Genomic DNA, 25740 nt, shown 5'->3' with positions numbered 1-25740 from the left:
ACCTCCCTTCTGTCTCAACCTTTCTTTGAGTGTATGGAAACAGCTAATACATTTGTGTGTGTGCACATTTTCATCCCACCTGCCATCTAACACTGGGGTTGCGATTGCAGAACGGACATCAAAACACCCCCCATCATCATCATCATCATCATTATCACGATCAGCCCCTGCAACAAGAACAAACTGAACAGCAGCAGCAGCAGGCAGTGGCAGATCTGATAGACTTAGACCTGGGAATGGTGACTCAGGTAAGGAGCTATACAAGCATACAACAAAGCACAGCACTGTTGTTTTCAGGGTTTTCAATATTTTTGAACAGGGAACATATGTACCCAAAGGTTACCTGTTAGCCCTCATAAACTATCCCTCTAGGCATATCCTCATATGATCTCCTGTCTCCCATCCATGTCTGTACTGCACCACTTTGGTTCTTCCATAGTCGTAAGTCACCCTGACTGTTGACCCCTGTCATTTATGAATAAAACATGCAACCTTGCTGTTGCCATAGTTACCAGGTTGAGACAGGAGTAGAGTCAAGCACCATATGAATGGGTGTCCACACCTACATGTGTAAGTGTGTGAAAGAGAAAGGACAAGCAGTTCACAAGCTCAGAGCAGAGGTCCTTTAAGGTCGGAGTGGCTTAAAGGTCAGAGTGTCAGTCAGAGTACTGGGGGGGTTAACAGACAATGGTGGTCATCACGCCTGCTGACCCACTTGGCGAGTCAACCTCCTCACAGCACATTAATAAAGCATTCATAACTCTTAGATAATCACAGCAAACTGACCCTGCCACCTCCCTACTGCACACATAAGGAATATTGAGTCAAGTGAACAGGAATTGGACATAAAGTCTATAATTGTCCAACTTCCTGTGCTAGTTCAACACTCGCTCCAGTGGCATTTTTCCTGTGCTGGTGGTTTCTGTTTGAAGAACAAACCTTTGTGGTATTGACTCAGTGTACTCTGTGCCACAACATTCAGCAACAAATATGGGACTTTAATGTATTTTAGGTTACAAAAAGTGTTTCTTAAAATGTGTTTTGTGAATTTAATCCCTTGTACATCCTGTTATCAGTCCCTGTGGATGCACCATTTTGCGTATCTTGGGTATCAAGCTTATCGTCTTGTTGAGGTGATGTTTATCTGCCACGCTAGACTCTGCAGCAACAATAGTCCATATTACAACCTCCTATCCCCTTCCTGTCTTTATAAAAAAAAACTAGCATAGCCATCCAGAATCATAACTGTAAAACACCATGCTCACAGATCCATTTTCTGATATATGAAAAAAGAACTTTGTGGTCTATGTGTGACCTATGCGAGCGAACAAGAGGGAAGATATTCTAAGAACATTCATTATCTCTCTAAAGAAATTATCCGCATCCATGATTTATGCAAATCTCTGACCATGTATTCAAGGCTTAAATTCCTTTATCAACTAAAAATAGAGTTTCCTTCACTTGCCACCGGCCTAAAGATATTATTAATGTGCAAAAAAGGGGAAGATATGAAAGAGAAGGATCAGGAGACTGTGAAAAGACATAGAATGATACAGAACAAATTCAGATCAAATAGAAAGGCTGCTGTCTTTGATAGCTATTCCCTCTGAGGCACACCACACATCTCCTACAAGAGGGGAACATTAATGACTTGTCCAGAAGAAGACAGTGGTACAGTAGTGATGCAGGGGGTGTAGTAGTCTTTATTTAGACCAGTTGCTGGAAAGCACGTTATTCTGGACCAGATGACAAAGATTGTGATAGCTCTTGGTAGGTATGTCATCATAGTCAATCATTTCATCTCATTATCCCATCTCTCCTCACTCCCTCTGTTTCCTCGTCTGTGTTGCTGCCACAGTTCTCAGGTAGGTACCACAATCTTTCTGAGCTAGTGTTGTGTTGCATGCACTGTGTGATGCATGTTGCACTGGAACGGGACTGCTTCAGATTATGTATACACTGTAACAGTATTGTTTTTGTACCTGACTGCTAGTATGTACTTTCTCTGATTCTCAGAATATCAACCAATTAGAGATTTTTGGAGACATGTCCACTCCTCCTGACATCACCTCTCCATCGGTGAGTTCATACAGTTTTTGATTTACATCTTATAAAATCAGCATTTACCACTGAGTTATCTTTCTGTTTCCTTAACCCTAACCACCAATCAAAACCCGTGCAGACCCCCGCCTCTCCAGCCAACACCCTCGACCCCTCGCAGGGCCTGCAGCCTCCCACGGAACTGTTTGCTCCTTTCAATCCTGCATCTGTGCCCTCAGGTAGGACCTTGTTCGTTTTCTGCTTAAATACACCACTTCTACAAGCGAAGGGGAAACAAACGCAGGAGGGGAGAGAGACAGAGAGGGAGCGAGAAGGAGAGTTGAGAACAGAGATGAAGGGGAGCCAGAGAGTCAGATGATTCAGAGGCAGAGGAGAGAGAGAGGAAGAGAAGGGGGGGGTGAGATAAATAGAGAGGGACGGAACAGAATTGAAATGTAGATGAGGGGAGGGGGAAGAGGAGAAAAGGTGGTGTTGGTTGTGTGTTGAATATGAAATGCATCATTAGCTTGCTGTCTTGGATGCTGCTGATTTACCTGTGGCTGCTGAGGCAACTGTGGCGGTCAGAGGAAAGTAATAAAACATGTTGAGATGATTGTAGTAAAGATTCCTTGGTATGCACAGGGCCTGTGTGTGGTGTATACTTCATACTTTTTCTCCTTTGCTCTCCTCCTCAACCTCTGTTTGTCTCCTCTCCCTGCATATGTCAGTCTAGAAGGGCAGCCAAGGTTAAATGTCAACTATCTCTGCTGTAGGTAACAACTGGAGACCAGGAACAGGAGACTAGCAAGTGTGTAATAGAATAAGCTTCTGCTGATGAGTTTGAGTGATTTTAATGAGTGTGCGTTAAGCTCTGGCTTTCATAATGACTCTGCCTCATTCTGGAGGTAATTATGAGAGTTCACCATGACCATTAAGAGACACCACATTAGCTGCAGGCAGAAGTAGGGCAGCACTCTGGTGATGCATGGGTGATTATCTGTGTGTGTTTGTGTGTAGAAGAAAAGCAGTCGGTGAGCATATGCACTGTGGATATTTTAATCACTTCCTCTTTCAGTTTCTGTTCTTACTGTGTTATCAATTAAATGGTCTAAAACATCACCATTGCTGTTTTTTTCTAAGCTCTAACCATTCACCACCAGGTTATGTGACAATGGGAGCAGTACCCCCCGGCCACTGGTCCCAGCAGGCGTTTGCTGCCCAGACACCGCTGGCCTTTGGGGTCCAGTCTCCATTAGGCCCCGTAGCCCAGGTGCTGCCAGGCGGCCAGCCTCTCATCTGGGGCCAGGCCAACATCTTCCCTGCCACCCAGCAGCAGTGGGCAGCCATGGCAGCCGGAGCCTTCCCCCCCACAGCCTACCTCCCTGCCCAGCCTGTGGGCACCCTGCCCGCCGCCATGTTCCAGACTCTCACCCCCGTCACGACTGTGACTCCAGCCGGTGAGAGCCATTCAGGTGCTGGAGCCAGCGCTTCAGCTCCCTCCCCTTCAGCATCGTCGAGTCCGCAGCATGGGGAGAGGGGGAAGAAGATGGGAAAGGAGATGTTCAAGGTGGGGGAAGCTGATCGATAAAGAATTCTGATGAGAACATAATAATATTATCTACTGAAAGATTTCCACCTGGCCTTTTATAGAGAGTGTGGTCATGACACCAAAAATGGTATTTAGCAGCAAAATTACAAGTTATTTAACATCAGCCTGAGAAATTAGGACCTGTGTGTAGCTTGTCATTATTTCTTTATTTTTTGTTGTTTCTTGGGGCATTATATGCTTTTATTAGATAATCAGCACCACCCTGACTAACTTTTGCCTCTTCCTTCAGGATTTTCACCTGGCAAAGCCTCCGGCCATGCCGTCAAAGAAAGCTGATCAGCCCAGCTTAGCAGGAACCTCAGAGGCATTCAGCACTTACTTCAGCCGTGTGGGCACTGCCCAGGACACGGACGACTGTGACGACTTTGACATTTCTCAAATGAACCTGACACCAGTCACCTCCACAACACCATCCACCAACTCACGTAAGCACTCTTATCTGTTCATGGCTGTGTAGCCTGTGTCACCAGCCTGTGTGTAGCTATGTCTGACTCAACTTGTCCTCCCATACAGCACCCACCCCAGCTCCCAGGCAGAGCTCTCCCTCCAAGTCCTCAGCCTCCCATGTCAGTGACCCCCCCACTGACGCCACAGACCCCCCCACAGACGACTCATTTGGGGAAGCAGAGGGCAGCCCTAGTCGCAGTGGAGAGGAAGATGCTGTAAGTGTGTGTGTAGCTATGTGTGTGTGAGGATGGTAGAAGAGGTTTGTGGAGTTAGTCAAGTGTGTACACCTTTAATAACTCACCCCTTATGCTGCTATAACCTGCACAGCATGTTGAGATCTCCTGATAAATAGCCTTTGTAGCAGTGTTGGCGGGCCAGGTAATCACTCTGGCTGATTAGGGGGCCGATGCTGTTGTGTCCCTCGGTGTGTGAGTGTGTTTGTGTTTGTTATCACTGCCTGTGGGAATGAGCACATGAAGTGTGTGTCACTGTGTGGACATGAGCAGTAGCGTGCTTGCATAAGTATGTGGTTCAGTGTGTTTGTGTGTGTGCATGGTCAACACAGCGTTAAATTAGCTGGAGGAATTGTCAGGGACATCATTAAGCTGTTATTAATACCAGCCAGGTAGCATCCATACATCACTACTTCTACATGGACAGACTCATCTGTGCTGAGACAGAGGAGGAAAGGTGCTCCAATTCCTCTTCCAGCGGCAATTAATATTTATTTTACCAGCGGCACCTCAATGTGGGAGAGAAAGTGAGAGAAATTAAGGAAAGATGAGAAGATAAAGAGATTTTTAGTGGAGGGAGGAGAAATTCCCTTTGCCTTTGACCAAAGTCCTTGTAGAATGAGTGACCTTCTAGGACACCAGACTTTTCTGGTACTTTCCCTGCTATTTTTCTTTCTGTCTGTCTCGCTCTCTCTCTCTCTCTCTTTTTTTTGTGTTTCTTTCATGCTTGCCTCTTTCTTCTCTTCCTCTCCACTCTCTGGGCGTGAAACATTAGTTTTATGCCTCCAATCCAGCTATTATTGAAAAAAATAGAGAACTTTCACACTGCTGAAAATGTCACCAGGCCTGAATAACGCACAGAAGCTTTACGCAACCCAGAGAAATGTGCATTGGTGGCGGCACTGAGTGAGTGAGTGAGGCGAAAAGGTTACAAAGGAAGAAGGAAAGAAAGAGAGAAAGAAAGAAAAAAACAGTGTAGGCAGAAAAATAGCTTCCTACTCTGCAGGACGAGGTGTAAAAAGCGGAAGTGTTTTAGGAAAAAAAGCAGTGGATCAATAGAACAAACTCCACAGAGGCTTTCATAGACCAGTGAAAATGAGTGCCTGTGTGTGTGTATGTGTGTGTGCATTTATGTATGTCCGTGTGTATTTGCAAATGTGTTTCTGAGAAATGACAGGCTGTGTGGGATGTGGTCTCTCACTCCAAATGTCCTTATATCTCCTTCAGAGTATTGACACCTTTTCTCTTTGCTTCCTGTTTACGTTCACTCTTGTAGTCTTTACCGATTCTGCAATCCTTCGTTCAGATTTATTCTTCTCTTTCTACTGTCCACTACTCCTTATTTCTTTCTTCTATCCTCCTCCATCAACCTTTCTCTCCACCCTTTCCTTCTCCTTCCTCCCCTTCTTCTTACCCTCTATAGGCATGTGGTTCTGGGTCGCCCTGCCCCAGTGAGACAGCAGAGCCCAGCCCAGACCAGGCCAGTCCAGAGGCTGGGAGCTAGATAGCAGCAGGGCAGGGTAGGTATCAATACCTCCTCCCCACTAGCTCCTCCCCCTTCACCTCCCTGCCCTTTTCTGTTCTTCCACTTATATCAACCTGGCTGAAATGTCTGTATGCTGCATCTTTTTTTTCATCATTTCCATCATCAGCTGGTTTTCTGTTGCATCTCTGATCTCATTTTCAGAGTTTTACTTCATTTCTCCTTCTCCTGCTGTCACGCATGCTCACAGGAAGGCACGTGACTGACTGGGTTTGAATGGTTTGTCATGTGAGGTTGTGCATGTGTAAGTATTTCATTTTCTGTTGGTGGTTTTTGTTGTAGCATCACCTGGAGTTGTGTAAGTACCTTTTTATTATGAAGTGGCATTGCATGAGTGACTTTTGGAAACAGTGTGTGACAAGTTCATTACGCATGATCCCTTTGGCCATAGTGCTCTGTGCCCTCATGGTGTTCTGTCTTCGTGACGTGTACCTAAATAACGCCTAGTTCCCTGAATAGCACACATCTCACCAGGAAAGCCAACAGTGTGTGACAACCAATCAGAAACCGTGTGCCTCAGTGAACAGGATATCTTCTGGGATTTGCCAGAGTTGTGCGCAATATGCTGATTTTGGATGTTCAGCTTGATATACACATGATGTGTGCTGTCATTTTATGCATTATGTGTGTTTTGTCATGTAATGTATCTTAAAATGTATGCATTATTGTAAGGAGATTGAACTTATGATTAGAAGCAGCTACTACCAAAACTAAAAGAACTGATGATGTGCATGTTTTCACACATTTTGCACATCATCAAAACTTTCACACAATATGCATCAGCTGGAAATTCCTTTTAGAGACACATGTGGCTTTGAGTTTGTCTACTCAAGGAGATAGGGACACATATGCACGCATTCACACATATGTGCACACACACACACACACACACACACACACACACACACACACACACACACACACACTCTTACACAAAAGAAGAGAGCCATTTTGATCCCTGCGTCCCTTCCCGGTGTCCTCACCCACACAATTCCTAACAGTGGCTCCTTAATGATAGCTGCTGGCACTCACACAGGGAAAAATGTAATGGTTTTGTTTTCATCAGCTAATACTGGGGTGCCTGGATTAATGACTGCCCCAGCATAATTGGCATTAATTAAACCCAAAGAAGCCTTCTAGTCCTTCCCCACTCCAGGAGAGGAGGAGGGTTGGCTGAGCAGCCTCTCTCCCCTGTTGGCCAGCGTCCTCATATTCAGACTGTCTGAAAGCTGCAGGACAGCAGGTGGATGTGGGCCTTAAGTGGGAGGACGGATTGTGGAGTACTGAGTGGCAAATCTGGCTGCAGACTGACTGTGTTATGGCCAGAAGCGCTGAGTTTTTTCTCTGTAGTAGGTGGGCTGCTTTGGTCCTGGTCCACTGACGCTGCTCCCATATGGTGTTTACTTGCTCAATCACATCGACTTTAGACATCTTCCCAAACACACACACACACACACACACACACACACACACACCTGTGCAACAGGCCCAGTTATTCCCTAGACAAGCACACCTGTGATCGATAGTGTCACCACCTGTCTTCATATTGAAGCCAAAAAGTGTGTGTTTGTAAGTGTGTGTTTGCTGCTGGCCACGACTACCTGTCCTGTCCTCCGCCTCTCACTGTGTGGCTCCGACAGACATGTGTTCAGGCTAGTGGGAGTGTAAGTGTTTTTTCTGGGGTGATCTCATCATGTCCAGCGAACGCTCCTGAGTCTCAGCCGTGAAATGGCCTGCTTCCACAGTTCACTGGGCAATCTCACACTGCTCCCCCTGCCCAGGGCCTACCACTCACATGCATGTACATAAATGTCCACACATGTACCAGCCAGGCCAGATATTTTGGCCTTTGGGCGGGTGCTACACCAGCACATCACTCATACCTCTACCTAGTCCCTGTCCTCTCTCTGGGCTGGGGTTGATGGAGCTGAAGAGGCCCCGGTTGGCAGCGCTGGTTGGATGATGCAGGGTGACACGGCTGGGCTGTGGCTCTGGTGCAGGGGCTGAGCAGTGTGCGTTTGCTGTCACTGCTTGTCTCAGCCTCTTTGTCACCTCTCTCAGGGCTGCTGGCAGCTACTTTCTGCTGACTGTCTGGCCTTGGCCAGCCCTATAGCTACAGCTCTGTATCCCACAACCCAAAACCTCAGCAAGCATCTCTCCTACACTTAACTGTAGTTTTCTGTTCAGATGAGAGCTGATGCAGGTCTTAGAGTGATTTGAGTTGAGAACATCTTTCTTTAAGTTTGTCTTATTTTTTCCTCCAAGACACAACTCTTTCCTATGAGAGTGTTGCATTCAAATACACCACGAACCAAATCTTGCTTTATAGGTGCAAATTAACAGGACTGCAACCAGACACTGTAGTTGTCATTATTGATAAATTTTCTGCTTATTTATCAGTTGCTTGTTTTGCCTAGAAAATGTTAGAAAATGGTGAAAAATGCCCATTAGAGTTACTCAGAGCCTGTCTGACTGTTCAAAACACAAAGATAATATTTTTTTTCTCATATAACAACATTTGAGAAGCTGGAACCAGCAAATGTTTAGTGGGTTTTTTCATGATGAATGATTATCAAGTTACCATTTAATTTTCTGTCAGTTGACTCATCAATTATTGACAATGAGGGTCAGAATTAACATTTTACTCATGTAAAAGTTCTCACATAGATGTGTCGATGCCTTAGTTGTGCAGTCGGTTGCCTCTAAATTTCACATCATGTCATATATTTTAGCTGAAGGGCAGCACCTGGTGACAGCAGTAAATGTCATCAGTTCCTTCAGATTGTATGAATATTAGGTAGTGTATCCTTGTGTTGAGCTAATGGTAGACACTACACTCTAAACCCACTTCTCTGTGCCAAGTGAGAGAAGTCTTCCAGAATATAATAGGCCAGTCAGAAGTCTCCAATCAAGTTGTCTGCATGGCAGATTGTGTGGCTGGCTGTAATTATGTGTACGATAATAAAGGGCCCATTGTGAGTGACTGCAGCAGGCTTGGTGCTCTGACTGCAGGGTGTTCCATCATCTGCTGTTGTCTTCCGGCTCAGTTGGGGAGAAATACAGACATGATGACTCATAACTGGTCTTTCGAGGCGCTGCTTTATACCTCTGATTCATACTGGTCCTGGAGGGAGCCTGGAGTGGGAGAGAATATGCGTGTGCATGCACTATGACACAGTCAGAAACTATAACTCACACGCATACACACATAAAAAGGTTTCGAGAGTGAGGGGTGAATTTTTCAGGGAGAGCTCTGAATGGGCTGAGAGGAGAAATGATTGGACATCTCCATCGGTACAGTGTGCTACTGTCACCTAGTGGTTACGTCAGGTACGGTAACTAGAAAACCTCTGCAGATCTGGATCTTTGCTTGTCAGGGCTTGCAGGTTGGTGATACCTGCAGTTCAGTTGGTTGAGCAAATGACTCAGAAATTCAGATCCTCCCTTTTAATTATGTATTATGCACTGCAGAGGCCACACAGCAAAGACACAGCCACGCTTTAACTGAGAAAACTAAAATATGTTTGAAATTTCTGATGTTCTTCTCTCTTGTGCACAGGTGGGAAAGGACCCTCTCTACGCCCAGATCAACAAAGGGAAGAAATAAAGAGACATACAGGAAGACAGACCTGACTAGCACTGAGAGAACAGGAGGAGACCCCTCACCTGTGTGTGTGTGTGTGTGTGTGTGTGTGTGTGTGTGTGTGTGTGTGTGTGTGTGTGTGTGTGTGTGTGTGTGTGTGTGTGTATTTGCGTAAGTCTGGCACATATCCCTGCCCGGCCAAGCCCTTCTTCTTCTCCTCCTCTGGCTAACAACCTCCCAGGAGGAGCCTCCACACTCCCTCTGTCCTCCTCCTCCTCCTCCTCCTGTGCTCCTCCTCCTTCTCTCTGCAGTCCTCTCTCCTCCTGAGAGGAGAGAGCCTTCTCGGTCTTTCACTCCGGGCAGGAGGGATATCAATCACTGAGACGGATCCAGTTCTCCCTCCACTGCGCTGTCTTCTCCTCTCCTCTCTCCTCCCTGTGGCGACTCACACCCAGCCTTACAGACATAATCTGCTCCTCCCTTCTCTCCCGCCTTCCCTCTCCCCACCCCTCCTCTCTGTCTTTGCTCTCACACTCCTCCCTCTGCCTCCTGTGTCTGGCCAGAGACTGTGCTGCCAAGGAGGGACTGAATCAAGCAGTGCCTCTCTATCTCCGACACACACCCACAAACACGCACGCTCATCAGGATTAGAGTGATCATCTTTCGTTTAACGGACAGAATCTGCATCTGTAGCAAGGAGATCCCACAGGAGGAGCTAGACTCTTGACGGGCCTATCAGGGATGGCCCGTTACAGGGATCACTGCTTCTGATTGGTTGGTTGGTTCGGGCGTTTTCTCCCCATTCTTGTGAGTGTCTGCTGGATCACTATGCAGAAACAGACTCCCTGGGAGCTGCTCACACACCAACTACACACATACTGTGCACACAACAGTCAGCCTACAACACTCACTCACACACACACACACACACACACGCACGCAGTCATCCCTCACTCTCTATAACATGCATACACACAGTGATTTGCCAAACGTCTCTCCTCGCAGACAGACTCGTACAGAGGCCAGAGGACCAGACATACTGAGGAATGGACCCTGAGAGGGAAGTGTTGCAAGTCAAACAGATTCTGTGATTGAACTGTTCATTCTCTATAGCTTTTGTACAATACCGATTTAAAAAAAAAAAAAAAGAACAAATTGAAAAATTGAATTTTTATTTTATAAGTCAATCAAGCCGCTGGGGTCAGCTCTATAGGACTTATAGAGTCAACATGGCTTTAAGGCATCTGATCGTTGGTTTGCCAAACTCATTTTGTAAATACTGATAACAACAACAACCATTTTGTCCACTGGACCTCTGTGCCATAAAATAGGAAGGCTTCAGTTATGCAAATTCTCAACGTTAACCCAAGCAATACCAACATATGTTTTTCTTTTTCCTGTTTTCCTACTCTGGTTTGTTTCTTCCACTAATTTTGTTTTCTTTTTGTGCATGGATGTTGTAGGTCTTTTTTCTCAGCCTCACTTACTAATCCAGGCTTCAGCTCTAAACCTCGCACCATGCCTCTGTTTGTTAGTCCCTCCTCCACATGTTATCGTTATTTTCCGAGCAAATCAGCTTCTGCGGTTTACGTTACGTGCCATAGCCCTGTGTTTCTGTACCACAAGCCTGTGATCTTTTGTTGCAGGCAGCAGACATGGTCTCACTCACTGTTCGCCCAGACTGCTCCTGCCCTCCATCCCATTCCCCCAGAGTAGTCTTTAAGATACCGTGATGCTCTGCCCATCTGTCTGTCTGTTGGTCAGGTGCCAAAACCGCTGCTGTCCGAGCGTCTGTGTGTGGACTGCAGCATCCTCTGCTACAACTACATCAACTGTGATGCCAATGACTCCCTATTTTATGGCCAGAGTCCCCATGTCACTTGAGAACTCTTTTGGACTAAGATGTTGATTAACATAAAAATTTGACAACTAGAAGACAAGCAAAGAAGTTGAATAAAAAGGGAAACGTTGCTGTTTGAGTACATAACATTTCTAGACCTATTTTAACTTTACCTCAGCTAACAGTTTCTTAATGTAAATTGACACATTATTTTTATCTTTATGAATATGACATTCTACAGTGGGTTTTTAGATGATTTTTTGGTTCTCTCTTGATTTACGTATTCCACCATGTATTACTGTTGCAAATAAACACATCCCAAATGACTAATGGGTCTTGGTTGTAATCTGGGTCTGCGTGCGTGCATGCATGCATGTGTGTGTGTGTGCACCGTGTGTGGAAGAAAGAGTAAACCTAATGGTGTATGCCTGGCAGAGGTGACCCCCCCACGCCCCACCCAGTGTGTCTTTAGTTAGTGTAAAGCAAGTGCCACAGTATTTTGTTGTAATTTAACACGGCTTTAATGGCCTGTCACATTCTGCTACACCAGCAGCCTCTAATGCAAGCTGTCATAAGCTTTATTAGCAACCAGCGATGAAACAAGAACTTCAGCCTGCTTACACTTACTTTGCCTCTCCCTTCCTGTCCGTGGAAAAACACAAGGCATTAAAACAAGTTTTTAAATTCCATATTATGCAGGACAAACTATAAGTCTACTGATTTTTTTAAAGGGTCAGTTCACCTAAATTACAAAAGAACATATTTTCTCCATTCTCCATCTCCCACAGTAATATCTGGCCATGCAGTTAGTTTCAGTTTGACATGACGAAAGTTTTTAAGACACTGTAGGATTTCAGCCACCAGCCATATATTGTGGAGGTGCATGAATTTTTGTTCATGGTGCTTAAAGTTAAAGCACTGAAAAATTACATTTGACAGCAATGTGTCTTTCTGAAAATCCTGTCCCAGTTACTGGATAATCCACAAACCTCACTGTCAGCAGTTCTCTTTGGGACTATTTCCACTGAAAACTGTCTGAAGGCTGTCAACAGTGAGGACTGCGAATTGTCCAGTCTTACCCGGCACATTATTTTTGGAAAGACAAGCTGCAGTTGAATTTTTTAAATGTATTTTTAAAGCTGTGAACACCATAAATGAAAGTTCACCTCCAAGTGTATTGTGGCGGTGACAGAAATTTTAGACTCATGTCTCCAAACCTCAGCAGATAAAACTGAAACACTTTGCATGGCTAGATGCGACCAGTATGGAAAAATGTGTCTTTTTGTAACTTGGATGAACTAAACCTTTAAGCTGCAAGTATAACTTCCATCTCATGTCCAGGTGAAATGTTCTTTAGTCTGCCAGTATACCTGCACACGCCAGACCCATGGCTACACATGTATGTTTAATAACCAACCAATTGTACCGTACTGCAGTCGTCTCATGACTACAGTACTGTGTGTCAGCCTGGTCCTGTAGCTAGGAGACACAGGCCTGTAAGTCATACAGTGATAAGCAACCATTTCTGTGTATGAGGCCTAAGCTCCTGAGCTGCACCTGTCATGGTGAGTTACTGTTGGCAGTGAGACAGAATATGACAGAATATCCTTCAAAACAGTCTTGTTAAGACTATGCCTGTAGCATGTGCTGTGTTTCTGTCATATTATAGATGCCTGGTTAAATACTTTTGTATTCTGTGTAACAAACCTGGAATGTTGACTGACCTCTTCTGTTTCCTTTTCCTCTATGTTTACCTTGAAGATTCAAAAGAATGAGCCATACAGTTAAAGATATATTACTTTGAGACAGCAACAAAAAACATACACTGCGTTACAAAGGTTCACGGCTTTCAGTGTTAAAAACTCACAGTGGGAATCTAACAGATTTAAGAAACCCAAACTCCAACTACAAGGTTTCATGACAGTGACTCACTTTGCGCGCGCACGCACGCACACACAGTGCCAGCCGGGCGACATTCCTGAAGGATAAAAAAATCAAGAGCTGTTGAGAGTCACTGTGTTGCGTTAAATACTCAACCGAAGCAAGACCCGTTTGACGAGACGGACTGTTTTATAAAGATGAGTGTGTGTGTGTGTGTGTGTGTGTGTGTGTGTGTGTGTTCCAACTCAACCTCATTCCTCCACTGAAACCGTCTCCTGTACGCATGGGACACACACGTATTTCGATCAAAGAGGAGAAGAAACACCCAACGTATAAAAGTGTTTAGATAAGTTTTAGTTGATGGTGTATTTTCTTCACATACAGGATGAGAGGCTGAAGGAGACACTCGCTGGATTTAACTTACTTGACTAAACAGGCTTTTGTAGTTCCGGTGGATATTTTAGCAAACAATGGATCAGGTATGTCGTCTTGTAATATCTTCAAATCCATTTGTATGATTATAACTTACATTCACACACTCAGATATATTATATTACAACTATAATATTCGCAATTATTATGACATTTGTTGTTGTATTAACAGGTAAAAGTCTGTTTTTTGTCGCAAAGAATCTCCAAATGTCACTTCATATAAATGTGAAGTCTGAGTTAATGTCTGTGAATTTTTCAGCATATAAATCACACAAATCTTAACCTCCTTTGTCATGTGTGTTAAAAACCTCTTTGATATAGGCTGGTCTATACAAATCAGGTCAGTCTACTTTCTGATAGAAAGACTACAGAAACTGAACCATTACCTTGTTGTAGCCCTAGAGGCTAATAAATTACAGTGATCCCATTGTTCTTCAAGATAAAGATTACACACTCTTTGATAATAAGTGACACAGTTTTTGTGATCTCAAACATATCAGGTGATAATGTTGATATTGTGCCTGATATTATATCGTGTGATGCTTTCACCAGGAGGACAAGATAGACTTTAAAGCTGTAAGGGCCAAGTTCCAGGAGGAGGAACTCCTCATAAAGCAACCCAAGATCAAACCTGCTCTCCCAGAGAAACCAAAGGTCGTCCCTCCTCCTCAGAGCCCCCCTCATTACCTCCCTGCAGGAGCGCGCCCCTCCCTGCTCACCTCCATCAACCAGAGCTTGGAAGGAAAAACACTGATTGCCCCAAGAGTGGTCTTCAAGGATGAGAAGAAGGAGAGCAAAAAGCCTCTGATCCAGACTAACTCCAAGGGGAAAGACAAGACAAACGGAAGCAAAGAGAAGCTTAATGATGATTCATCAGATCAGAAGCAGAAGAAAGAGACTGGTAAAGACAAGAGGTTTTCACTACTGCTGCCTGGAGCACAGAAGGAGAGCACAGCAGAGCTGGTACCAGTCACACCTCCACCTAAGGCCACAACACCAAAGAAGAAGGGTTTCCTTGGTTTCAAGAAGTCATCAAAAAGAGATTCAGTGGAGGCACCAGCTGACCACATCCTAGACTTGCCCAGCTCAGATATCTCTGGACCAGCTCCACTTATCCCAGTACCCTCTGACTTTGCTGACACAGGACTAGAACCTAGAGAAACCTCTGCACCAAAGGCCCTTCTGCCAAACATCCCAACCCTACCTGACCCCAGTGCTACTATGGAAGTCACCCCACCCTCCCTTATCCCTGCCTCTTCCGACTACACCCCACCTCCCGCCTTTATTCCTGAAATCCAAGCCCCAGAGAGTGAAACCCCACTTGAGATAGAAACTCCTGCCCTGTCCATTTCCAGACCTGCCAGCCAAAACGAAATCATTCCCAGTCCACCCAGTGCCATCCCTACCCCTCCACCCAGTCGTGCTATCTCTGGTCCTTCAGTCGTTGCCTCCAGTCCATCCCCATCACTTCCTGAGCCTGAGATTACAGGTGAGGCTGGTATAGAGGCTGTGAATATAGTTGCAGTGGAGAAGCCTTCTCCTCCAGTCACTGACTCTTCATCCATCCCACCATCATCTCCCAAAGCTGAGCGTTCTATCTCAGCACTCTCAGCCCTGGAGAGGGCAGAGGACATGAGCCCTGGGAAACGGACCTCCCCGGCTGACCAGAGAATTTTGAATGCTCTGGAGAAAGCACGCAAGAAGACCATGAGGTAAACAACACAAACTTCAGGATCACACTGAAGAAGAGAGGTGTATTTATACTGTTGTACAGTTGATTGTAGAATGCTGTTGAACCCTAATAACTTCCATTGTCTCATCTGTTCTCAGCCCGCAGACAAACCCCACCACATCTTACTCCATCACCCCTCCACCTGAGGAGCTTCCCCCTCCTCAGAGCCCCACCCACTCTTTCCCAGAGCTCCCACCCATTGATTATGAGGATCGGGCAGGGAAGGCCCTCTCACCGAAACCAGAGCAAGTGAACGACATTGACCACAGTAAGTCTGGACTCATCACATCCTCCCTGCTTTTTGCTTTCCAGGTGACTTTCAGTATATTTGGATTATTATATTTGGATTTTCTTTTCTGTTTACTTCACCCTAAACATGAGCTACACAAGAGCATATGTCATCATCAGGACATCAGGTACGTGCTGTGCAGCTGCAGAATGTCATTTGTTAGTGTAGGGTTTCAGCTATACAGAGCATCTGGTATGTATAGTATGGTTTATGCCACAGGGTTGCCTCAGGTGTTGGTTAGGAGCTTTAAACACACACACACACACACACACACACACACACACACACACATACATACACACAGACACAAGAACAGTCCTGACACTCCTCTTTTGTGCCAGAAACAACTGAGCAGCAGGCAGGGCAGCGCTGCAGAAGTATGTCAGCAATGACAGAGAGGAGGAGCAATGACAAGAGCACGTCCATCATTTTGACAGAGAGCTGAAGTGACAAACACTTTAATGTCTCTTAAACTGACAATACATAGGATACGCAGAGAGTCTGCTGCTGTGTTGATAGTGACTTGAATTACACAGAACTTATTAATTGTGCATGCAGGTGTTCAATTTTAAACAACCTCATGTCATTTACCATTTCATTATGTCTGTTGTCACACATTATAGCATGGTAATTTGCTTGCATATTCACACTAACTCTAGGTGAATAAGCATTTTGTGATACTGTGAGACAGATAATTTAAAAGGATTCTTTAATGTCCTCTGGTTTTTAAACATCTATTTTGCATACTAATACTAAAGTATTAGTTAAGCTTTATAAGACAGTTTAATTTAAGTAGAAGTTGGAAAGATGCTTTACAAGTACTTTAAATTAAAAGAAGTGACATTAAAACTAGAGACTTACAGAAACAGTACAAAGAGGACTAACATATTTTTTAAGGTACGACGCCTGTGCTTTAATCTTTAAACTGTGCCGATTTTTCACCTGTAATTGCATTATCTCTGCTCTGCAGAGTTATATCACAACAACTTTCACAGTGTGTTCGACTGGTTTGGTTTCCTCACAATTCAAAGTCTTCCACTCTGCTCGCTCTCGCATCCTCTCCATCTCTGTGTATGAAAATTTCCTCCAGGTTTTTTAAAACTGTCAAATACAAGTCTCGCCACTGAAATGAGGATGTCCTTAAAATTTCAATGTGACCTGGTTGTAAAGTATCTGATGAACGTGTATGCAGTTGTGTATCAAGAGCAATGTCATGTAATTCTTTTCAGTGTCGGAGGGCATCAATGAAGAGGGGTCTGATGCTATCCCAGAGCTGTTGGTGGTCCCCCCTCCTCCACCCAGGATGGTCCTCCCAGATCCAGAGTTTCTGGGTCCTGCCCTAGAGAAACCTGCCAGACCTCCCTCTGTCAACCTGAATGAATTCATCCCTCCTCCTCAAGTGGAAGATAATGGTGTGAACATGACACTATAACACTTACACTTGCAACTTTGTGAAACCAAACGTACCCTGTCCACTTACCGCCCTTCTACTATTGCTTTCATGTTGTTTGTCCCCTCAGAGGTCAGTGTCCCTCACGAGTTCTCAGAGACAGACACTACAGATATTCCAGAGTTTGACGATGTGGCTTCAGATGCTCACTCTCCAGAGCTGCAGGTGTCAGAATGGGGAAATGAGGATTACACTGGTCCGAATACTCCAGATGGTCAGAACCTTCCAGAGTTTCACAGCAATGGGATAACTGCTCCAGGAGCTGAAGTCCACATGGCCCATGTGATTGGAGATGAATACCAAGATAATCCACAACCAGAATCTTCTTTCCCTCTCTCTCAAGAGTCTCCGCCAATGGCAGGGTAAGATACATGAATTTAACCCAAGCCTCTTTGTGATTTTGAAATTCTTGTTCATCTCTGAGAACCTTTACACCTCTTTCCCAACCAGGCCTGAAGCTAAGGTTGGCAACGGTATCTATGACTCTGCAGATAATGTCTATGAGGACGTCACCACGTCTTCTACCAAAAAGAAAGGAAAGAGTGACGGTGGCAAGAAACGCAAAGGACCACCAAAGAGTAAGGATAACATATCATACCAGTCAGATCAGATCAGAACATTTATACTGATATCTAATCAAAGTATGTTAATATTTTCTGTATTTGACTGCATGATAGTGCTTGCATGAAGTGTGACATTAAACTCATGATTTCAGTGTGATTCTATTAAGATAATGATAAATGGCAGTACATTTTTTTAGTTTTACCATCTCAGGCAGATAAACTCTATATAGATATTTCAAATATAGAAAGTAGATCTCATCAGTGGCTCTCATATACAGACAAAAATATTGTTATCTTGTGTGACTCTATCTTCTGGGTAGCAAAACTGAACACAACCCTGTTTCTTCATGTTGTGAGCTTCTCTTGTATTCTAAGTTGGCATAAACAATTTTACACCTCATTTACCTAAATGTGTGTTTACTACAGATCCATATGCTGAGGCAGCACAGGAAACTGTAAGTAGCTTTGTCATTGTTTTGAATAAAGTACTTATTTTTGCTTGTGACAAGCACACTGCTTATCTGTCTCAGATTCTAAAGATTTAGTGTAAAAGGAATCAAACATTATCTCTTTCTTGGTGTTTACAGAAAGAAGAGAAAAGCAAGACGGGCAGGTTCAGCAAGTAAGGCCCTATTTTTTGACCCACTTCTCTTTTTATCTCAGTTATCCCACAGACGGTGTTAGAGATGAGAGAGTTTGGTCTGCCTTTGTTTTCCTCATAATCTCCTTTGCCATTTAAACATGCTGCGAGGAGTCCCCCTGCAAATGAGACAATATACCTTGTTCTGTTTTTCTGCAGGAGCGACAAAAAAGCAACCGCAGAGGGGCCGGATGAGAAAGAGCTGAAAAAGAAGGAGAAGCAACGTTTGGAAAAGGAGAAGAAAGAGCTTAAGGAGAAACAGGAACGGGAAAAGAAAGAGCAGAAGGAGAGGGAAAAGAAGGAGAATGAGATGAAGAAGAAATTCAAAGTGAGTGATGTTATTTTGTCAGAGAAGGGAGGTATGGAAAGTGAACGAGCAGCACGGGGGAGGGTGGGGTTTATGTCTTGGCGTGCAAACCTGTCTGGATTCATTCCTCCCAGCTGAAGAGTTGAGCTGAGCAACATGTGCAGGCTCAGATGGAATCTGTGTAAACACTTGTTTCATTGTTGGTGATATTTCTGACAGGAGATCTATGAACTTTTCTCTTCTTCTACAATATACCATTACCACATTACAACCAAACAGCAGTTCTCCAGGATACATTTGGCCCCGCTTATGTAGAAAAAACCTCCATCCAGATCCAAACAGAGGGATCAAAGAACTGACCTGAATTTGTAGTTTTAACCTGTAACTGTGTTTGTTAGATCACAGGACAGGAGGATGCCATGTACCAGGCAACAGTAACTGTAACGACAAAAGGACGCAAGAACGATCTGCCTGTCAAGAGTGGCGACACGGTCAGCATCATCCGAACAACCAACTGCCCCAAAGGAAAATGGCTGGCCAGAGACAGCAGCAACAACTGTGAGTTTTAAAAATCTCATACATTATCATTAACAACGTGTTGACCTCAAGGGTAAAAGGGTGCATAAAGAAACAGGAAGGTAGACCAGACTGCACTGCAGCAGGAGTATGATGAAAACAACAGAAATCACATAAGGAAGCTTGTATAGTATTACACCTTCACCTATAGGCTCTTAGCCACATGGGACAGAAACTTGGTGGGAAAAGTAACTTGTGTACTTTAACCTTTGATTGTGGATCCCATCAGTGACTGTGTGAGTATGTCTTCTAGATGGGTATGTTGCTGTGGATCATGTGAAGCTTGACATCAAGGAGATGATGGAACTGGGGAAGAAGGCTGCAACCACCCGCAAGACCAGCAACAATGTCGCTGAGGGGGAGGTCACCAGCACAGGGAGCAGGTATGTGTGGGCAGCGGGGCATATATACAGACAACACAATGAAAAACACAACACATGCTGTTTCTCACTCATTTCTCATCACATGTTCAGTTAAAATTTAGATTTATAGCAGTTTTTTCTCTTTTCCTCAGGGCATCAAATCACTATCCACTATCAGCAGAAAGTTGTAAGTATTCTAAATGATCACTCATATTTACTGTTTGTATTTAACTCATTTAGCAGCAGTTTGATGTTGATTTGTTTAGTCACAGATGACAGTGAAGAGTGGACCGGTGATGAGGATGACACCCTTTCCCCTGCCCGTGAAATTGCAGATCCACTGGCTCCAATGTAAGTCAATGTTAGCCTGAATCCAGCCTTCACTTTTGATTTATACTATTTCTTAAATAGACACCTGTCTACAGTGACTTTTTTTTTCTTGAGACCAACGCCTTGTAATGTCAATGTCTTTTCTTCTCTAGGGGGCACACCAGGACACTCTCCATGCCAGACATGGGTAAGAAATCCCAAACCAGACTTCTGTATTAACACCACTTCAACCATGTGGGTTAATGACAAACCTTTCTTCAGCAAATTGTACTGATTTTGTAGTCTAGTTTGGTAACAAAAAGCAAATGCTAAACAAAGCATGTGGGCCATTCACACTGCTTATCACCTGAAACTCTGTCATTACTGTCAGATTATTGTCAGCAAGTTATATACCACCATATCCTCAATGTGTTATCTTGATGAGGGTGTGCAGATACAATAAACAACAGATACTACTGACATTTACACCAGATAAGTTAAAAAAGTTCTACTGTATCCATTTGCCAGCGTTTGCCTCCAGATGGGTTTTTTCCAGTGGTTGTGGAAAACCTTCATCATCTGGGATTCTGTGCCTTTGAGTCAGTAACATCATTCAGTTCTTGCAAAATAACATCTCATTAGGAATGTTATTGTTGACATCAAATTTGTACCTTGTCATCTGTAAGTCAGCACCAAGAGAATAAAATGTCCATATGTGTCAAGCTGTCACAGGTTTGGCACACAAGTGTAGGACCGGGCTCAACCACCCGCATTATACTGTGTGAGGTGAAAGGGACAGTCTGACACTGAAGTATGGTCATCATAAACATCACACTGCCAAACATTATGGTGCACATGTCAATCACCTCATTGGCACACCTATGACTATATTTTATATTCAGAGTGACTTACACACTCCAAAAATAGAACTATCTCTGATGTCCATCACAGATAAACATTCACAAATCTAATTGGAAATCATAGACAAAAGACACTCCTTGTGACTCCAGACCTTGTCTGAGAATCATCATGTTTTTTTTAAGCTTTCTTAAAATAATGATAATCCACTGGTTGGTGTCTGTACATCTGTGGGTACACTGCAAACAGGACCTGCTAATAATGCATACTTTTAAAGATGCCAAATTTCCAGAAAGCTTATAAAGTCACTCATAGCTAACTAACTTACCTCACATTACCACTCACCTAACATTATACTTACTGTTTACATCTCCCCAAAAAAATCATAGCAGAGCAGTAATACTGTGTTCAAAGCTACTGATATCGTGACATTTTCCAATTCTAGATGTCATTCAATGTCATTTTTGCTAACCTCTTAGCTCCATTGGCATTCTTAAAATGCTGAATCATGACCATGTGACACTTAAAATGAGAAGTTAGTGTGTGTAAAAAGGAAGATGTTCATATTTAAAGTGTGTAATGACGAGCTAAGGGTTGGTGATTTCAGCAACGATCACCTGGTATGGTGTGACTAATGTGTTAAGGAAGTGTATCATATTTATCCATCTTGCTCATTTATTTTCCTAGGAAACAAAGGCCTCAGCATAAACCACCAGCACAGTCACAGTGACATCAGTGCAGACGGCTCCCATGTCCAGTGAGTTCACCTGTTTCTCTCTCACACTTAGTTGGAGATGCAAACACACACACACATACAAGCAGAGTGTGGATATACAGTGTATGTGTATTTGTCTTTTTATCAGAGCAAGACATGAAGCACTTCAGAAACTGGCAACGTTCTTCCATTCACCAAAACCTGTGGAGCCAGCTTCCAGGTACGCGTCATGCACACATGTGCCTGTATACACACACACACATGCACAAACACACATGCACAAATGCACACAAACTAACACGTAAAGACATGTAAACGGATTTTAATTTTTGTTTTTCCTTTTTTTTACAGTAGCACTGAACTGGAGACAAGTAAGTTATACTATTAAAAAAATCCCTTATAAATGGAAATGTACAATCAATGTTCAGTATGTAAAAGTAAATCCATGTATCCATCATCCCATTTATAAAGCATCTAATGCAACTAAATACTTACTAAATACTTTCCATTTCAGATCCTGTGCAAGTGACAGAAGAAGCAGTTCACTTGTAAGTAGAGTTATAAAAGACACAGACACAAAGAAAAATGCCAAACATGTTGTGCAACCTGTAGACAGGCGAGTTTCCTTCTTTTTTGCTTTGAATGGGTTGCTGAGCGTGAAAAGAGTGAGTGCTGTATTCTTTTTGTGTTGGAGAGAAAGAGAGATGGACAGGGGAATCCACTCCTCTCCTACCAGGAAGTTATTAAATTTGGGAAAGAATTGGTGATTCCCAGTAATGTGCTTAACCTTCATGATGCTGTTATATTCATGGTCACAAAGACGTCACCCTCCTCTGTCACTACTGGTACAATAGTAGGCAAATGGGTGGTGGTAGAGGAAATGATGAGTTATTTTCACATCTGTTTTCACAGACCTGAGGGTAGTGCAACACAGGAAGTGGACTTTGATCATCCTGAGATGCTCATTTTACCTCCTCCTGATCTGTACGCTGACTTGACCATCGAGTAATTATCAGTAAAAAGGTAAGGATAAATCACCTTGACTTTTCACCGTCTTTCACCATGCATTTCACACAGGCTGACATAATGTTTATTTTTCACAGGACAACAAAAAGAAACCAGACAGGAATCAGGATTTTTTCTGTTATTCTTCAGACTGTGACCACGTCAGTTAGGAATACTGTGACAGTAACTTCATCCTCTTGACTATAACCTTATTTACCTGATGACCACGTGTAATGGATCTGTATGATGATGAAGAACAGGAAATGGGGATTTTTTTGACAATTGATCTCTCAGCAACTGGAAGTCTTTCTGTGCTGTTTGTGTTTTTTGAGACACTCAGTGTGAAAGCCCTGAGGGACGGTTTGGCTGAGTGACTCTGAATTTAGGATTAAAGTGGACTGCTGATCCTGTGGAAGGACCTAGAAATTGTTGCAGACACACACAGGCTTTCTGAGTACTGTGTCCGTGGAGGTGCTTGAAGGGGAAATTACACACTCTTCATAAGCAAATACCAGAAAGCCAAAACTATTTAAAGGAGCTATTTGTAAGTTATGCAGTCACTACATAGCCAACATTAGCAGTACCAGCTGTTTACTCTACCAGTCTAGACGAAATGTTGCATCAAAAAAGTTTAGCATCAAACTTCCTTCCTTTACTCGCCAAGAACTGTTTCCAGTAGTGGAAAGCAATGGCAATGTTTTGCTTCTAGTGAAGTTAGCATTCTAACCAGCTAGCCCCAGCCTGTCTTGTCACTGTCAAATAGTGACTCACTGTGGCATCCAGACTGCCCTGAAGAAGTAGTGCTAATCAGAGGGCATATTATAACCTCTTATAAATGCAACAGTGGCTGAAGCTCTTGGCAGGTGACCATCACCACCACCTGCTCCTGAATAGAAACCATGTTTGGCTTCAGAGAAAACTTACAGATAGCCCCTTTAAAGTGGTCAAAATAAGGGGAAGACGGTGGTAAATGTAGATTTTTCTTAGTCCACTGCATTTTTAATGTCAATACACCACCTTGAGGAAAAACACATGAGATGAGTCCTGCAGTGAAAAACAGGTAGAACTCGTTCACTTATCATTTTTACCTGATAATCAGTGATCCTTTTTCCACCAGGTTGTTCATCAGGATCAAATAATAATCCACAGCTCAGGGTTGGAACACAGTTCAACCCAGCAAGTTATCAGTGTCTGAATATTTCTAATATATCTTAGTCTACATACAGCAGTGTCAAGGAATGGATGAAATTAGCATCCTCTGCACATATTACCAGTTTAGTGTTGGCAGCAAAGGAGTAAATGGCAATATAGCTAAATAAACTTACAAAGATTTAGTAATGTTCAAGTTTGGTTATCAGCAATAATTAAACCCCACAAGTAATATGATCTACTTTCATTAATTCCACACTGTGTCCTCGTCTACATCTGTAGGACTGATTAACACAGACCACCCTCATTTACTTTCAAGTATTCATATTATTGTTCTTTTTTTGTACATGAATCTCTTTTTCTACTTTGTAATTTTATTTTTTCTCTCATTATTTTGTGAACACATATTATGGATTATGGAAATGCTTCTGTATGAGTTTTATATAATAATTATCTTCAATGGCATACAAATAAACAGCATTGTGGAGCGTAATCTAGAATATACAACTAATAAATTCTGCTGGTACCAATTACTATATGTTGGTCATAGTTACACCATCTAGAGGGAAACATCATGCATAACTTTGTTTTTGTATGGAACTGATGTCTGGCAGATGTCACTTTAATGTGCCTCCTATTTTCTAGGACTTTCCCTCAAGCTAATAATTAATAAGTATTTCAGAAAGAGGAAGAAGTGAAGCAGTGATGATCACCCGAGGTCATGTGCATGTAAAATGTTGTTGCTGACATCTAAGGGTGCATTTTTGTCTGGAAGTAACACAAAAAGAATCCTCTGTGATGGGTGCATGTGTGTTTATCTTTTTTGTGTGTGAATGTGTAAAATTTCCAAATTGAAAATGACTTCAGGACAAAAACAATTTCTGTATATGTTTGTTTATTGTTTTTCAATAAATACTCATTAAAGTGCAAATCATAACAGCAATATCATGCAGTGCATAACAAGAGAAATCCAAGCCCCAGACAGACAGAGAAACACGGAGAGAATTGAAACACACTTGTCACATTCACACACACACACACAGAGAAACACATTCTTTCACAATGACCAGTGTGCACCCACACACACACACACACACACACCCAGATACATAGGGGTATTTAAGGTTACACTAATCATAAGAACCCCACCACAGATAAACAGAGCACAGCTTTGCTGTGAAAAATACTCACTTTGGTACAACACGGAAAGTCTGTATTTGATCAGGCCCTTTGGCATGTGTTTCCAGCTCTAAAAACAGATTAGCATTTACATGACTAACATGCCACTGGTAGTTGCATACAGTTGTAATGGTACAGTACTACATCTGACAGTAAATACTGGTTATATCAGAGGAGTTTTTAAATCCAACCCATGACTTCTCCAGAATAGTGCACTTCATTGATCAATATTTTGTATTGTTGCTATGAGCAGCAGCATCAGTATCAGGAATGAATGCATGATGGGCCAGATATGATCCTGATGTGACCAAAGTAGCTCACTACACAGAGGACAAGTTATTAAGACACATCAAGAGTGTAGACAACTGACAGGACATGGGTGTGTGTGCAGTTGCATGTATCTTGCAGCAGGGGGCAGAGTTTTTCCCTGTGACATCAAAGTATAATCAGTGGTGTATGTGCTGTCCCCAGACAGAATAGAAGCAAAAACAGGAGACATGCAATAAAGGGTTTCAGCAGAGTAACAAATAATGTGGCTTTCACTGTTTCGACAAAAAGCCTTCACAATGCTCTCATAAGGCAAAAATCAACAACAACAGTACAGAGTAACATACTAGAACCTCAGTTCACATCTTATTGTTGTAGGTCCAACAAAGTACTCAGTGAACAACATATTTTGGATGAATAGTCGTAGTCATAGACTGCTGTGTGCCTAATATTAATGAGGACTAAATGAAATAATAAATAAGACATGAAATAAATAATGGATGAATACAGAAAAAATATCTACATGAACCTATAAACTGAAATAATTTAATGATTAAAACTCAGCCCATTATTATGAAATGTCATTTCATTGTTCTTATTTCATAGTAACTTTATGAAAGAAGGAGTACAGATATTTTTCAATTCATAAAACAGACAGTGTTGTCTCCAGTCCCTGCCTCCTTGCCCTGTAGCCAATTGTATACCCCTAATCTGTGAAAAAAGATGATAAA

At 43.0% G+C, this 25740-nt stretch overlaps 2 protein-coding genes across 4 annotated transcripts in view; both read left to right on the top strand.

The window, feature by feature from the left end:
* Positions 1-11621, top strand: part of dab1a (DAB adaptor protein 1a) — a 69885-nt gene extending 58264 nt beyond the window's left edge. The window contains exons 10-16 of the mRNA XM_051077316.1: positions 111-248; positions 2017-2079; positions 2183-2279; positions 3201-3607; positions 3879-4074; positions 4163-4311; positions 9432-11621. Coding sequence (XP_050933273.1) covers positions 111-248; positions 2017-2079; positions 2183-2279; positions 3201-3607; positions 3879-4074; positions 4163-4311; positions 9432-9479 — 1098 coding nt within the window. The 3' untranslated portion in view covers positions 9480-11621. The remainder of the gene's footprint in view (positions 1-110; positions 249-2016; positions 2080-2182; positions 2280-3200; positions 3608-3878; positions 4075-4162; positions 4312-9431) is intronic.
* Positions 11622-13401: 1780 nt separating this feature from the next.
* On the top strand, positions 13402-24096 carry LOC108879063 (FYN-binding protein 1). Of its 3 annotated transcripts, none has more exons than XM_018670204.2 (20): positions 13402-13655; positions 14161-15320; positions 15439-15608; positions 16859-17041; positions 17150-17441; positions 17530-17657; positions 18069-18097; positions 18230-18264; positions 18442-18610; positions 18988-19147; positions 19419-19548; positions 19680-19714; positions 19800-19878; positions 20010-20044; positions 21382-21451; positions 21558-21629; positions 21761-21780; positions 21924-21957; positions 22322-22432; positions 22513-24096. In XM_018670204.2, exons 1-19 carry the CDS (start codon positions 13647-13649, stop codon positions 22416-22418), a joined length of 2907 nt encoding a protein of 968 aa, XP_018525720.1. In that variant the 5' UTR covers positions 13402-13646; the 3' UTR covers positions 22419-22432; positions 22513-24096. The 3 variants fall into 3 exon arrangements, with proteins under 3 accessions (XP_018525720.1, XP_018525719.1, XP_018525718.1); XM_018670203.2 differs by having other exon boundaries at positions 19794-19878; positions 21764-21780; XM_018670202.2 differs by having other exon boundaries at positions 13403-13655; positions 19794-19878.
* Positions 24097-25740: the final 1644 nt, after the last annotated feature.

The sequence above is a fragment of the Lates calcarifer genome, linkage group LG17 (genome assembly GCF_001640805.2).
Source record: "Lates calcarifer isolate ASB-BC8 linkage group LG17, TLL_Latcal_v3, whole genome shotgun sequence".
NCBI classification, from domain to species: domain Eukaryota; kingdom Metazoa; phylum Chordata; class Actinopteri; family Centropomidae; genus Lates; species Lates calcarifer.
This window is presented reverse-complemented; position numbering and strand designations above follow the sequence as displayed.